Source organism: Heterodontus francisci, chromosome 17 (assembly GCF_036365525.1).
Source record: "Heterodontus francisci isolate sHetFra1 chromosome 17, sHetFra1.hap1, whole genome shotgun sequence".
NCBI lineage: Eukaryota > Metazoa > Chordata > Chondrichthyes > Heterodontiformes > Heterodontidae > Heterodontus > Heterodontus francisci.
In genome coordinates this window covers 62,607,793-62,621,651 of record NC_090387.1, presented here as the reverse complement: position 1 = coordinate 62,621,651, position 13,859 = coordinate 62,607,793, and the positions used below count along the sequence as shown (strand labels likewise).

The following is a 13,859-nucleotide window of genomic DNA, read 5'->3' as shown; positions in this document are numbered from 1 at the left end:
AAGAAGTCACTTGGTTGTAGAGTAAAAGACTTACAAAACTGCTGTTGTTCTCTTAGACATAGAATTGACTTATAATACATACAACAAAGTTGAAACCGTCCCTGGAATTAAATTGTGCTTTTTTACACAACAATATGGGTGAATTTAGTTTGGAATGCATTTTAATTCCTTATTACAGACCTGGAGGGAGTTGGATAAACGGATTACAGATGTATCTAATGAAGCCAAAGATAATATGAAATATCTCTACACCCTAGAACAATTTTGTGACCCTCTCTATAACAGTGACCCTGTGAGTCTCTATTTTTTTTCTTTATAATGGTGTTTCAAAAGCAACATTAAGTAGGTGATCACACATGAAATATTGAAAGTCAATTCAGAGATTAAGGCATGCCGCTCTTCCTTACTCCAGATTGGAATGCTTGATGCTATTCCAGGACTCCTGAATGCTATCAGGATGATATATACAATTTCCACATATTACAACACATCTGAAAAGATGACTTCGCTGTTTACCAAGGTAAGGTTATTTCCTAAAAGAATTTGCTGCAATTTTCTACAATAATATCACGACTATTCTTGTGGTTACAAATGATAAAGCTTCAATTCTTTTGTACCTGAGTTTATTTGCTTCACAAGGGCACAGTAATGTGTGCCCTGAAATAGGTTTTAAATCCAAACCTGGAACAATCCAACAAAACACTGCAGTTAGTATGTGAAAAGACAAAAGATGTGTTTAAGTTTTAGTTGGTGATTCTTTGTCAGAACTGGAAACATGTCAAGGAAAGATCAGCACCAGAAACGTTGGCCTGCTACAGTACATGAAGCTCAAGGTAAGCTTGAGGAACAGCACCTCATCTTCCGATTAGGCACTCTACAACCTTCTGGACTCAACATTGAGTTCAAAAATTTCAGATCATGACTGCCATTTTAAATTTATTTATTTTTTAACCATGTGCCTGTCTTAATCTTGTTTTTCATGTTTTTGCTTTTGGACAGAGCTGTTCATTATTCTCCATTAACACTTTCTCTGGACACATGCTTTGTCTTTCACTACAACTATTAGCACTCCCTTTGCCTTTTGTTCCGTGACATTTCTGTCGTTAATCTCTCCTGCCCTCGCCCTATCGCACACCATCTTTTTTTTCTTCTTCCCCCTCCCCCGTTTCACTTCCACAAAACCTATTACATTTTTAACTTTTGCCAGTTCTGATGAAAGGTCACAGACCTGCAATGTTAACTCTGTTTCTCTCTCCATAGATGCTGCCCTGCCTGCTGAGTATTTCCAGCATTTTCTGTTTTTATTAACCTGTCTTTCTCTTGGCAGCAAGGTGAATGGCTATATTGTAAATGAAGAAACTCATTTAACAGACATCCTGCTTCATTAAGAACTGTATGTGAAATCATCGAACCATAGAATGCAGAAGGAGGTCATTTGGTCCATTGTACCCATGTCTATTCTTTGAAAAAGCTATCCAAATAGTCCCACTCCCCTGCGCTTTCCCCATAGTCCTGCAAAAGTTTCCTTTTGAAAGTTACCATTGAAACTTTCAGGCAGTGCATTACTGATCAGAGCAACTTGCTACATTACATAAAAAAATCCTGTTCATCTCCCTTGTGGTTTTTTTGCCAATCTCTGTGCTCTGGTTACTAACCCTCCTCCCAGTGGAAAAAATTTCTCCTTATTTGTTCTGTCAAAACCCCTCATAATTTTGAGCAACTCTATTAAATCTCCCAATACCTTTCTGGGTAATAGAGCTTTTGGAAGAAAATACACAATTTAATGATTTCAGTAGTGAAAACATTGTTTTATGTAATTTTCAACAGCAAATATTGGGTGGCATTCTCCCAGGGAAGGGGAGGTGGGTTTGGGTGCATGTGGGGAGTTAAATCCTCTAAAAGTGACATCATCCTGCCCTCTTCTGGGTTTCACCGGGTTCGGTTCTGAAGCAAGAGGGGAGCTCACTTGGACCTGTCAGAAAACCAATTAAATGGCCAATTAAGTACTGTTTTAGCCCTCAACTTAACAGCCAGGGCACCTATTACCTGACCGTCAGCAACTTGCCAGCATCACTGAGGAGAGTACACAGTGGGCGGAGCATCATCAGTGAAACTGAGAACCTGACAAGACTTTGGTCAGTGAAACTAAAGTGCTCCAGCCATGGCCAGGTGTGAGGCTGCTGTTCAAAAAACTTATCCTCTGAGAGAGTGCTATCACTGCTTGACAGGTGATTGCCAACTTCTTGGAAAGCACTTCAACTGTCTAGCACTTTACTCACCTTCAGCTGCACTTCCCTGCTGCCAGCGTCCACCAAGGTATGGGAGCAGCTTATTCAGCTCCACTTTGTACCTCTGCTGAGGGGCAGGAGGAGAAGCAACAGCACCGCCAAACAGCTCCAGTAGCAGCAGAAGCAACAGCACCAACTGCCTTCCCCTCAGATGCATGCCCCTCCACAGGGCAGAGGAGATGGGCAACAAGAACCAGCTGGAAGGAGGTGCAATCCCCAACACAGATCTCCAGGATCAGCTCTTTCAACATGTCGGAGCACCAGTGCCTTAGGAGGCTCATACTTTCATGGCAGGTCGCTGCTGATGTTTGCAGCCTCCTGGAACAAGACTTCCTTCCCAGTGGAGCAAGTGGGCTGATAAGGTGCCTGTCATTGGAGGGCCATCACCCCGGCCCCATTGGGTCTCTGCCTCTCACCAAGGTTGTGCATTCTCTTCTGCAAGGAGAGAAATCAGAGAGATGTGGGTGTTCATAATGAGGGAAGGACAACATTTGTGTAGGGTGACTGTGAGGCAAGGGTGCGAAAGGGCAATAGGATAAGGCTGTGTGAGATTGTTGGCTGCTCAGATGGGGATGTGTGGTGCCTGCAGAGATAGGAATGAGTGGAGCTGCAAGGTGTGTTGACCTGAGGATTGTTGTGAGGAGAATGCTGGGAAAATCAGAATGTGGGGTGTGGCACCTGAAAATGTTATGCCACACACCAGTCATACCACCGCCCTCCCCCCCGCCCCCGTGGCCCTGGATCCTCTTGGTGCACTGTCTCCAGCTTCGAGTGACCATATTCTGCTGCTGACTTCCTCAGCCATTTCCATCCACGCCTGTTTGGTTGGAGATGCTGTCTGTTTCCTTCCATCCTGGGGATAGCTCACCTCACTGCAGCCCCTCAGATCCTGCAGCAGGATCTCCAGTTAAGAGTGACAAACCCGGGAAGCAGCCTTTCCAGGTCTCCTCTCCATTCCTGTGGTTGCTACAGCCTCAAAAATTCAAGTGCTGGTGAGCCCTCATAATCCATGCTGTGGTCCCTTTAATTAAGAGTCCTTCCTTTGATAGCATCATCCCTCCTGCTCTCCCTGATTGGCTGGGAACCCTGAAATGGGATGCTAACACATGGCTCAGTTAAAGAGCCTTGGCAAAGCCCATTGTAGCTATCAACGTGTTCCCGACCCGCCAATCGGACTAAATTGGGAAAATTTCACCTATTGTCCTCTGCTGTATGCAGTTTTGCTTGATTATCTTTGAAGATGGAAGGACATGCATGTTAGCAGATGAGCCTTTCTTTTAAAGATTGATTCAAAATTAGATTTGGAGCAATGAATATTAAAATATTATCGTTTCAGGTCACAAACCAGATGATAATTGCATGCAAGGCATATACTACCAATCATGGGACTGTTACTATCTGGGATTTGCCTCCAGGCACCGTAGTTAACAAGCTGACAGCCTGTATTAGGCTTAATCAGGTAACTGATAGGTTTGTAGGAAAAATATATTCATTGTATTTTCCTAATCTCCTTCAGCCTGACTTGCTGCAATCAGGGAAAGTGTGCATTTTTCCTTTAATTCTTCATTTATTGTTGGTTATCTACATGAAAATGAGTAGGGGAAAAGCCATTTGCTATTATTTTACACTCTCACATTCCTTGTTTGTACATTGTCCATGGACTACATTCTGCTCTTTTACCCAATGAGGTAAAGCAAGGGAAGATTTCCTAAGTCTGCACCCAGGTGTGTTCGGTCAACTGAGGGCAACAAGTATTGGAAAAGCAGGCAAGGTGGAGCACATGTCTGTGACAAGAACCTGCCCAGTTTTTCTTTCATCAATTTAAAAATAAAAAAGATCAATTTAAACATTCTGAGAAGCAAGATTTAAAAAAAAAATTATGAACTTCTAATGTGGACCTATTGGAGGCTGTTTTGGCCAAAGGGTGAAAACAGGTGGTAAATAAGTTCAATGCTGCTAAGACTAGCTTGTTTGAAATTCTGGGTTCAGCACACAATTTTTGTCTGAATGGCTGATTACCATAATTTGGATTTTCCTGGAGGTGCTAAACCAGAAACCTGCAGATTTGGCACAAAAACAAGAAATGCTGGAATCACTCAGCAGGTCTGGCAGCATCTGTGGAAAGAGAAGCAGAGTTAACGTTTCGGGTCAGTGACCCTTCTTCGGAACTGACAAATATTAGAAAAGTCACAGATTATAAGCAAGTGAGGTGGGGGTGGGGCAAGAGATAACAAAGGAGAAGGTGCAGATTGGACAAGGCCACATAGCTGACCAAAAGGTCACGGAGCAAAGGCAAACAATATGTTAATGGTGTGTTGAAAGACAAAGCATTTGTACAGATTAGGTGTGAATACACCTTCACCTTCTCCTTTGTTATCTCTTGCCCCACCCCCACCTCACTTGCTTATAATCTGTGACTTTTCTAATATTTGTCAGTTCCGAAGAAGGGTCACTGACCTGAAACGTTAACTCTGCTTCTCTTTCCACAGATGCTGCCAGACCTGCTGAGTGATTCCAGCATTTCTTGTTTTTGTTTCAGATTTCCAGCATCCGCAGTATTTTGCTTTTATTTTACTGCAGATTTGGCACTCTGGGATGCAATTTTCAGAGCATGTGTGGGCTCCTCTCACCCATCTCCACTGAAGCTATGCAGTGCTCTGGCTGGCACACTGCAGCACTTTGCAGGATGGCTCAGGGATTGAGGGAGAGGTTACACACGTTCTCAGAAGTGGCATGGGGGTCCTGGTGGAGGAGTCCAGAAGAGGAGGGGTGTCCTGTATCCGCAGGGGGAAAGGATGCTACCTCACCCTGCTTCTGTCCTGTCTCTCTCCAGCAGTAGCTGATGCTGTTCTGCCTGGCCTCATGTCCTCCTCACATTCTACTTCTAGTTCAAGGGGACCCCTAGCAAGATGCATGTGACATAAACACTCCTACTGATTCCTATAAGGTGTCCAATAAGGTGGAATAGCAAAACACTTACTCTTTTTAGGTCAAATCCTCAGAAATTTTCCAGAATAAATGTTGCTCGAGTGTTGGTGAAGTCTTGGCAAAGTGTCCCAGTAAGTCTCCTGAGGTATTTCAGAGAACCTGTTCACAGCTCCAGCAGCATTGAACATGAAAGTGTGACTATCCCTTTAAGTAGTACTTGAAATTGAAATCAACGCAATGTTTACTCCCAAACAGCTGGTCGTTGTTAGGAGAGTGCGTTAGTTGAAGTGCTAGCCACTAAAATGCTGTGCAGTCTCTTTCATTTTCCCCCCCAAAATATACTTTATTCATAAAATTTGTAAATGAATGCTAGCAGGCATTTTAAGTAGCAATCAGCTGTTTAACGAGCCTCTGGATGGCCGTTTCTACTGCTGGCTTCAACATTATTACAAGATAGTGTCTTATGCTAAACATGGGCTCACTCAACGTTGCAGCTTAACCACCCCTGCCTCCTTGGAGGCTCTTTAGTGCCTAAAGTATTCGGTGAAAATTGCCCCACCCTGATCTATTTCCAAAAGCATTTAAGTAACACAAAGCCGATAATTCAGACAAATGAGAGGTTTTACATCCAATTGTGGAGACAAAGAGAGAATTCAGATTTATTGTTTTGGACATCAATATGTCTGAAGATCTTTGATTATCTCCTGACATCGAACTACTATGGATAAAACTTGTAGATTCCACTGTGTGACTGTAAAGCTTGGGATGTTAATATAAACTGCTTGTCCTTTTTCTCACAACATTAGAAATACCAATCTTGTTACAATATTACCAAGCAAAAGATGAAGGAGAATCAGAAGGAAAAACCATTTGCATTCAGCGAAATGAACATCTTTGGGAAATTTGACACATTTGAGAGACGACTTAAAAAGATTACTGAGATGCTTGAGACTATTAGTATATATTCCAGCCTAGAGGAATCCACTATCGAAGGGACTGAAGAGATGGCAAGCAAATTCCAGGTCAGAAATATAATTCTTTGTGTCAAAATCAAAAGAATTTTTGTTTTACCTCAATTACAGTTCCTCTAGTTTTATAGATCAATGCCTAATTTCTGTTTATCACCACATTACAATTCAAATATTTCTGAAAATGGTGCTCACTACATACAATGTGTGTATTTGGAATTCCCAACAGTACATTGTGGGAACCTTAGAGGTTGATGTGTTTTGTGAATTAGATGAGGGACAGTCTCTGTAACACTTGGTACATTTTGCACCTTATTGTAAGGAGATGTGCTGGGAGTAAGTTGGATACACTAGCTTTATGTTCTAATTGAGCATGATATTTTTGATAGTCCAGTTCACTTCCTGTCTTTTTTATATTGCAGGTTATTGTGTCTGGAATGAAAAAGCAAGATTATAATATCCTGGACCACAAGAAGACTTTTTTTGATGTGGAATATAAAAATTTTACTGCACAGATTAGTGACTTGCATGTTTGTATTCATTTAAAGATTTGAATGGATAAATCTTAACTTTGTAATATTTGGCTTTATTTGAAAGTAAATGTACACACTAAGGCTGAATTTTCTGCCGACGGCGGGTCTCCTGATGCTGGCTGAAAAGCCGGGGGAGCAAAATTCTGCAGTGCCTGGGCAATTAACAGCCTGGCACCGGGATCCACGTCCCTTTAAAGACAGGGATCCCACCTCCAAGAGCTGCTGACCAGTCCCAGGGCCAGAAGCTCAGTAGTATCGGCAATGCCAATGGGAGTGTGCCCTCTGCCGATACTACAGAGGCCTTGGACCCAGGCCCAGCAATGGAGACCCAGACCTCAGGTAAATGAGTCTGACAGACCCTGGCGAGAGCGGGAGAGGGTGGGCCTTTAGTGCAAGGGGAGGGGTGTACAAGGAGGTGGTTTTTTTGATGGTGGGGGCCCTCCGTGGGCCACAGATTGCCCATGGAGGAGGGCCTCCCCCCCCAAAGCCAGCAGGGAGGTCGCCTCGTTTTACTGGGTGACCTTCCCACGTGGCAGAGGCCTCTCCGCTGCTGGCTTAATGCCAGCAGCAGAGGGGGAGGAGGAAGAAGCCCTTAAGTGGCAGTTAATAGGCCTCTAAGGGCCTCAAGTGGCCTCTGGCGGGGAAGGCCATCTTCGGTCTATCCCGCCCTCAACAAAATTCCGTTGCGACGGGAAGGCAATGGTCCTTTCGCACCCCCCCCCACCCCCTGCCTCCCATTGCAATTCCATGGGCCCCCCCGCATCTCAACCCGTCTCGGGGGCCCATAAAATTCAGCCCTATGTGTGGTCTCATGATTGGGTTAGATAACTCCCCTTTTACTTGTTGAACCAGATTTTGAGTGAATCTAGGGTAGATTGGTGGGATGAAAATCTCTTGTTCCCGATGTTACTAACACTACTAAGTGAAGTGTATTCTCTTGAGGATCAAGAACATAGCACAAAACTATCCTTAATATCCTAATTGCCAATGCTACTCAGAGAGGGTATAAGGGTGACCTGTGAGTAAAATTAAAATATGACTCTGATGCATTAGAATTCATTCAGAGGTTGTGCAGTGTAGACAGAGTTTTACTCTACATCTACCTCTTAACCAGTGCATCATCCTGACATTTGTGTTCAAAGTGGGAAAGGTTCCATGGAAGAAGAATATCTTCACTGAAAAGATTTGCATCATACTGTTATGAAAGTACCCTTGTACACTACGGAAAATTGAAAATTAAGCAGAAAGCAATTAGTTTTGCAAATGTTGAGCAATTTGTCTGTATTCCAAATAGTTGGTGTAGCAGCCCTTAATGAATAAAAATAGTAATATGTAACATCGTTTAATATAGCTTTCTAGTGTTCAAGTCAAAACAATAATTTGGAAGCCTGTTTGCCAATGTAAAAACCTTGGGCATTGCTTATACAGTTCCTGTATTTATTAACAAAGATTAAACAGTTAGAGATTTAGATTTCCTCTGGAGCTATGGATTTCAATCCACCCTCAGTACTGGTAACTCATCGGGCTGGAACTTGCTGTCCTCCTGACGTCAGGTTCCGTGGCGGGGGGGGCGGAGAATTGGAGCGCCAGCGGCTGCCATGGAACCTGCTGCTGGGATTGCCAGGCCCGATCTTCCCGGGGGCAGGGAAGCTCCATGGCGGCACCTCCACCGCTCTGCACGGAACCCTAGTTTAAATATTTAAAATACCTCTCTGCATACATTTCAATTCATCCGCCATGCTCTTCCCATCCGTTCCCGATCTTGAGCTCAACATGCGGCACTCACTGCTTTCACTTTCCCATCCAAAAGAACCAGCACCACTGGGGAGGGGAAGGGGGTCAGCTCTGCATTGTGTGTAAGGATATGGGGGGGAAGGGGTCAACTCCGTGTTATTTTATGGATGGGGGGGGTGCGATGGGGACAATTCTGCATTTTGCTTGCAGGGCTGGCAGCCTTTTAAAAATGGCACCAGCACCTGCTCCCGCATCAGGTGGCGCCGTTCATGGTGTCGCTGATGTCGCCATGTGATTGGGTGGGGTAGCCACTGTCAGTATGTTAAGTGACCACCCACTGCAGAATCGTGGCAGCACTGAAGCGCAGGGGCGCAAGTCCCATGTGGGGCAACTACTATTTTCTTCACCCACTGCCGCACCCGGCAAGATCCAAGATCCAAGAACAAGATCCAGCCCACCATGTCTCCATTTTTCCTTTATTAATGTAAATGGACAATTGTTTCAGTTCCTTTACAGGTTTGCACGACAGCACACCTGTTTTTCCAGTATTAACTGCACCCAGGTGATTTACTGCAATGGGGAGGCGGTGGCATAGTGGTATTGTCACTGGACTTAGTAACCCAGAGACCCAGGGTATTTCTCTGGGGACATGGGTTCGAATCTCACCACAGCAGAAGGTGGAATTTGAGTTCGATTAATAAATCTGGAATTAAAGGTTAGTCTAATGCTTCGAATGATGGCCATGAAACCATTGTTGATTGTTGTAAAAACCCATCTGGTTCACTAATGTCCTTTAGGGAAGGAAATCTGCTGTCCTTACCTGGTCTGGCCTGCATGTGACTCCAGACCCACAGCAATGTGGTGGACTCTTAAATGGCCTAGCAGGCCACTCAGTTGTATCTAACCGCTACAAAGTCTTGGACTGCAGCAGTTCAAGAAGGCAGTTCACCACCACCTTCTCAAGGGCAATTAGGGATGGGCAATAAATGCTGGCCTAGCCAGCGATGCCCACATCCCATGAATGAACAATAAGAAAAAGGCCACAGACCCAGGATCATCTCCCCTGGGAACTTTACAGCCATCAGACAAAAAAGACTTGGATCTCATCAATCTGTGCCAGGTCTGAATCTGGTTCCCAGAAGTGAAACATTGGTGTGATAACCTCATGCATCTTTGTATTAATGGCCAAAACTAATTCTGTGATATTCATACAATGGCTTCAATCCCTCAACACTGCTGACATTAACTCTTTGTACAGACAACAACAGTGGCATTTTATCAACCTAGTCACTGCTGAAATGATGGGACCATTTCTGGATCAGGAACACGTTTGATTAATCAGCAGCTTTGCTGAGGCTCATTCACTGAGCCATGATATTATCATCCCGTCTCCAGGTTCCCTGACCAATCAGGGAGGACGGGTAGGATGACATGCCTAAACAAGCAATGAAGGATCTCTATCTAAACGGACCCCAGCAGGGCTCACAATGGCAGCATTGAGTGAGACATTGAAGATACAATTGGGAAGCAGGAAACTGGTGCAGAATGGAAGCATGATGTGGGAAGGCTGCACCTAGCTCAAGTTTTCAGACTCGTCCCTGGAGGTTATATTGAATACAGTGAGGGCGAGAAGAGAAGTCCTCTTCCCTGAGGATGGGAGGAGGCCAGCCAGCATTATCAAGCAGGCAGTTGCAGAGAAGGTGAGCAGAAGGGGTGTGGTGACCAGGACCTGTATCCAGTGCTGTAAAAGGTTTAAGGACCTCATGAGGTCTGGCAAGGTGAGTGTCCTACAACTCACAGCTGGAAGCCAACACTCTCTCACCTCTCTAGCATTCTCCTGGACAGCACTCCTCTGACTAACACACCTTCCTGTCACACACATTACCTTCTCTCTGGCCTCCTCCTCAACTCTCCATCTCAACAGACAATGCTCAAACTCAGCCTCATCCTATTGCCCTCGAGCATCTATTCCTCACAGTCAGCCTCCTCAAATGTTCATATTCCATCCTCAGCACTCATAACTCTCAGTCCTCAATGCAGGAGAAGATAGTCTACAACTCCAGGGAGAGGCAAAGAACCCGGGGTGGACCTGCAGTCCTGGCCACCCTGTCTGTGCTGCAAAAGGAAGCCCTGGAGATCAGCAGGATGGCACTAATACCGGCCGTTGGCGATGAAGAGATGAGGGTGCCCCAGAGACCTGGTGTGAGCATTAGATGAAGCACTGCCACTTGGCATTTAACTGTCACTCATGCTGAATTGACGCCATTAACACATTAAACACAATGCTAACTTGGAACCTTATTTCACCTACTTTCAGCACTAACGTATGTCTTTCATCTCTCTCACAGATGCTTCACGGGTCCCGATGGAGGAGATGAAGGATGAACCCAAGGAGTCCTCAGAGGAGAACCAGCACTCTGAGGCTATTCTGTCATATGACTCCTGTGCGCCCTCCACCACTGAAGATACACACATCTTTGTGGGTCCATCTTCTCAGATAGATAGGGTGGCACATGGTGTGAAGCATATCACATATGTACAGGAACAGGTGCTGGAGACAGGGGCAGCAGTGGAGAGTCCCCGTCGCTGGGTGCAGGACACTCCAAGTTCTGCTCATCTGGACACAGATGCTGAGTCTCAGGGTCATCAATGAAAAGGTATTTGTGGAGCAGGAATGGGAAATGTGTGTGGTGCTGTCAGAATTTCCAGAGACAGTGCATACCCTTGCACAGAAAATGGAGGCGTCCAACTCTAGCATAATTGCCATGATGTCTCAAGCGTTTGTGCTGATGACCATCTCCATTGAAAGAATGGCCAACCTCAGGAAGGTTATATGCACCTGGCCACCGAGTGCATGATGGTCCACACCAATGGCTTGGACACTCTGGCTGCCAGTTCACACAACATTGATCAAAGCATCTCCTTGGTGGCTGAACACCACACTGACATGCAGCAAAGTGCTCTTCAGCTCTCTGCTAGAAGCGAAGTGCTGGTAGACCCTGAGAGGGAACATGGAGAAAGGGTTCATAGAAGTGGGTACTCTTCTTAAGGTACCCCACTTCTCATCCCTTGCCATGTCACCCTCTTCAGACAGAGCCGCACATGCTGTGTCTTGCCCTGATGACTGAGTCTGTCCTGCAGAGGTGCAGGTGGGGCAGTCTTTGGCGAGGTCCTCATGGGCTCCAAAACCCAGAGGATGCTCACCACAAACACCTCATTTGTCATAGCAGGGAAATAAGTAGTCTGTCTCTAGTTCTGCTGAAGACACAGAGGTAGCACCATGTAGAAATTGTAGGAAGAGGAAGACTTCATAGTTGCACAAGGGACTTCACTTGGGTGTTTGTAACTATGTAAATGTTGCTAATTTATGAAATAGTAAATGAGGAAAGTTTTTTTATGTGCTTTGCCCTCTTCATTGCAGCATTTGGGCGGCACAGTGGCGCAGTGGTTAGCACCGCAGCCTCACAGCTCCAGCGATCCGGGTTCGATTCTGGGTACTGCCTGTGCGGAGTTTGCAAGTTCTCCCTGTGTCTGTGTGGGTTTTTGTCGGGTGCTCCGGTTTCCTCCCACCTCCAAAAGACTTGCAGGTTGATAGGTAAATTGGTCATTGTAAATTGCCCCGAGTGCAGGTAGGTGGTAGGAGAATGGTGGGGATGTGGTAGAAAATATGGGGGTAGTGTAGGGTTAGTATAAATGGGTGGTTGTTGGTCGGCACAGACTCGGTGGGCCGAAGGGCCTGTTTCAGTGCTGTATCTCTAAATAAATAAAAAAATTCCGATTCCCCACTGCACAAAAGTCTTCATAAGAATTGCACACCCAAAGTGGAGGCCTTACGGACTGTGTGCTTGTGATGGAGCGATTTTGACTGTGGAAATGCTTTATGCTGGTGGGTGGGCGGGCCCCATAGCGGGCCCCATAGCATTCAGGGTTTACAGTTCCAAATGGCTTTAGGCTTATTCATTATCTGAATCATGCCTCTATGAGACCAGTGTGGGATTCTCCAGATGTGTGGCTACTGCTGCCCAGGCCACATTATGCTCCTGTTCCTTCTCTTCTTCCTCTCCCTCTTCCTCCTCCTCCTTCCCCTCATTGGAAGATGATGTGTGGTCTGCAGCTTCCTCTTCCTGAAGCTCCATTCCTGTCAGCAGTGCCCTGTTGTGCAAGGCACAGCAGACCACCACCATTCTGGAGACCCTAGCTGGTCCGTACTGACAGGCACCCCTGTTCTGTCAAGGCATCGGAATCTCATTTTAGCAAGCCAATGGCTTGCTCAGCGATCACCCGGCTGTACCTTGCCCTGGCATCATTGACAAATCTCCTGACAGGTGTCATCAGCCAGCTCCTCAAAGGGTAGCCTTTGTCTCCAAGGAGCCACCTGCTCAGTCTGCTTGGAGGTGCAAACATCTGTGGTAGACTTGACTGGCGCAGGATGAAGGAGTCACGGCAGCTTCCAGAATATCTTGCGCATGCATACATGCATAATAAACTTAAAGTGGTCACAAACGATCTGCACATTGAGGGAATGGAATCCCTTCCAGTTGTTGAACACTGCAGGATTATCTGATAGCGCCTTGATTGTCACATATGTGCAGTCGATGTTCCCCTGAACCTGTGGAAATGCAGCTACTACAGCAAAGGCAAGAGCTCTTTGCATCTGACTGGCCTAATCAGTGTCAAAATGCACATGGCATTTGTGAATTGGGAGACTGACATGTGGACTTCAGATTGTGAGACCCTTCAAGTATCCTGAGTTGATGCCTGAAATGAACCTGAGGCAAAGAAATTCAGGGCTCTGATGACCTTGACAACCACTGGCAATGCATGCCCACCTGGTCCTCTTGGAAGGAAGTCTTGTTCCAAGAAGCTGCAAATGTCAACAATGAGCTGCTGTGAGAGCCGGAGCCTCCTGAGGCACTGTTGCTGAGCCATGTTGAGGAAGCTGATCGTCTGCCTGTACACTCTGTTTTCAGCGGATTGTCTCATTCTAGCTGCAGCTCTGTGTTGTTCCCCTCTGCCCTGTAGAGTGTCATGCAGCTGCAGAGAAAACAGCTGCTGTTGATGGTGTTGCTGCTCTTGCTGTTGCTGATCTTCTTGTTCTTCTTCATACGTTGATATAATGGCTGCAAAGGTTGTTGCCATTCTGCAGTGAAGGCTGAGAGCTGATAAGTTTACAGCATGGTAAGTAAGGGCCAAGATAATTCAAATAATTTCCATAAAGTTGTTCCTGTTCTGTAAATCAGGAAAATCAGTCTCAAGACAAGTGCTGAGAGTGCAAGCCTTTCCCATAGGCATGGCTGCAACTGATCAGTTTCTTTACTGAGCTAAACATGGGTTCAAATCCCACCACAGCAGAAGGTGGAATTTGAATTCAATTGATAAATCTGGAATTAAAAGCTAGTCTAATGATG

General features: G+C 45.5%; 1 protein-coding gene across 1 annotated transcript in view; it reads left to right on the top strand.

The window, feature by feature from the left end:
- LOC137378592 (dynein axonemal heavy chain 5-like) overlaps positions 1-13,859 on the top strand; it is a 334,675-nt gene that overhangs the window by 64,958 nt on the left and 255,858 nt on the right. Inside the window, exons 8-12 of the mRNA XM_068048894.1 lie at positions 179-292; positions 413-520; positions 3,625-3,747; positions 6,023-6,238; positions 6,607-6,714. Of these exons, the coding sequence (XP_067904995.1) occupies positions 179-292; positions 413-520; positions 3,625-3,747; positions 6,023-6,238; positions 6,607-6,714 (669 nt within the window). The remainder of the gene's footprint in view (positions 1-178; positions 293-412; positions 521-3,624; positions 3,748-6,022; positions 6,239-6,606; positions 6,715-13,859) is intronic.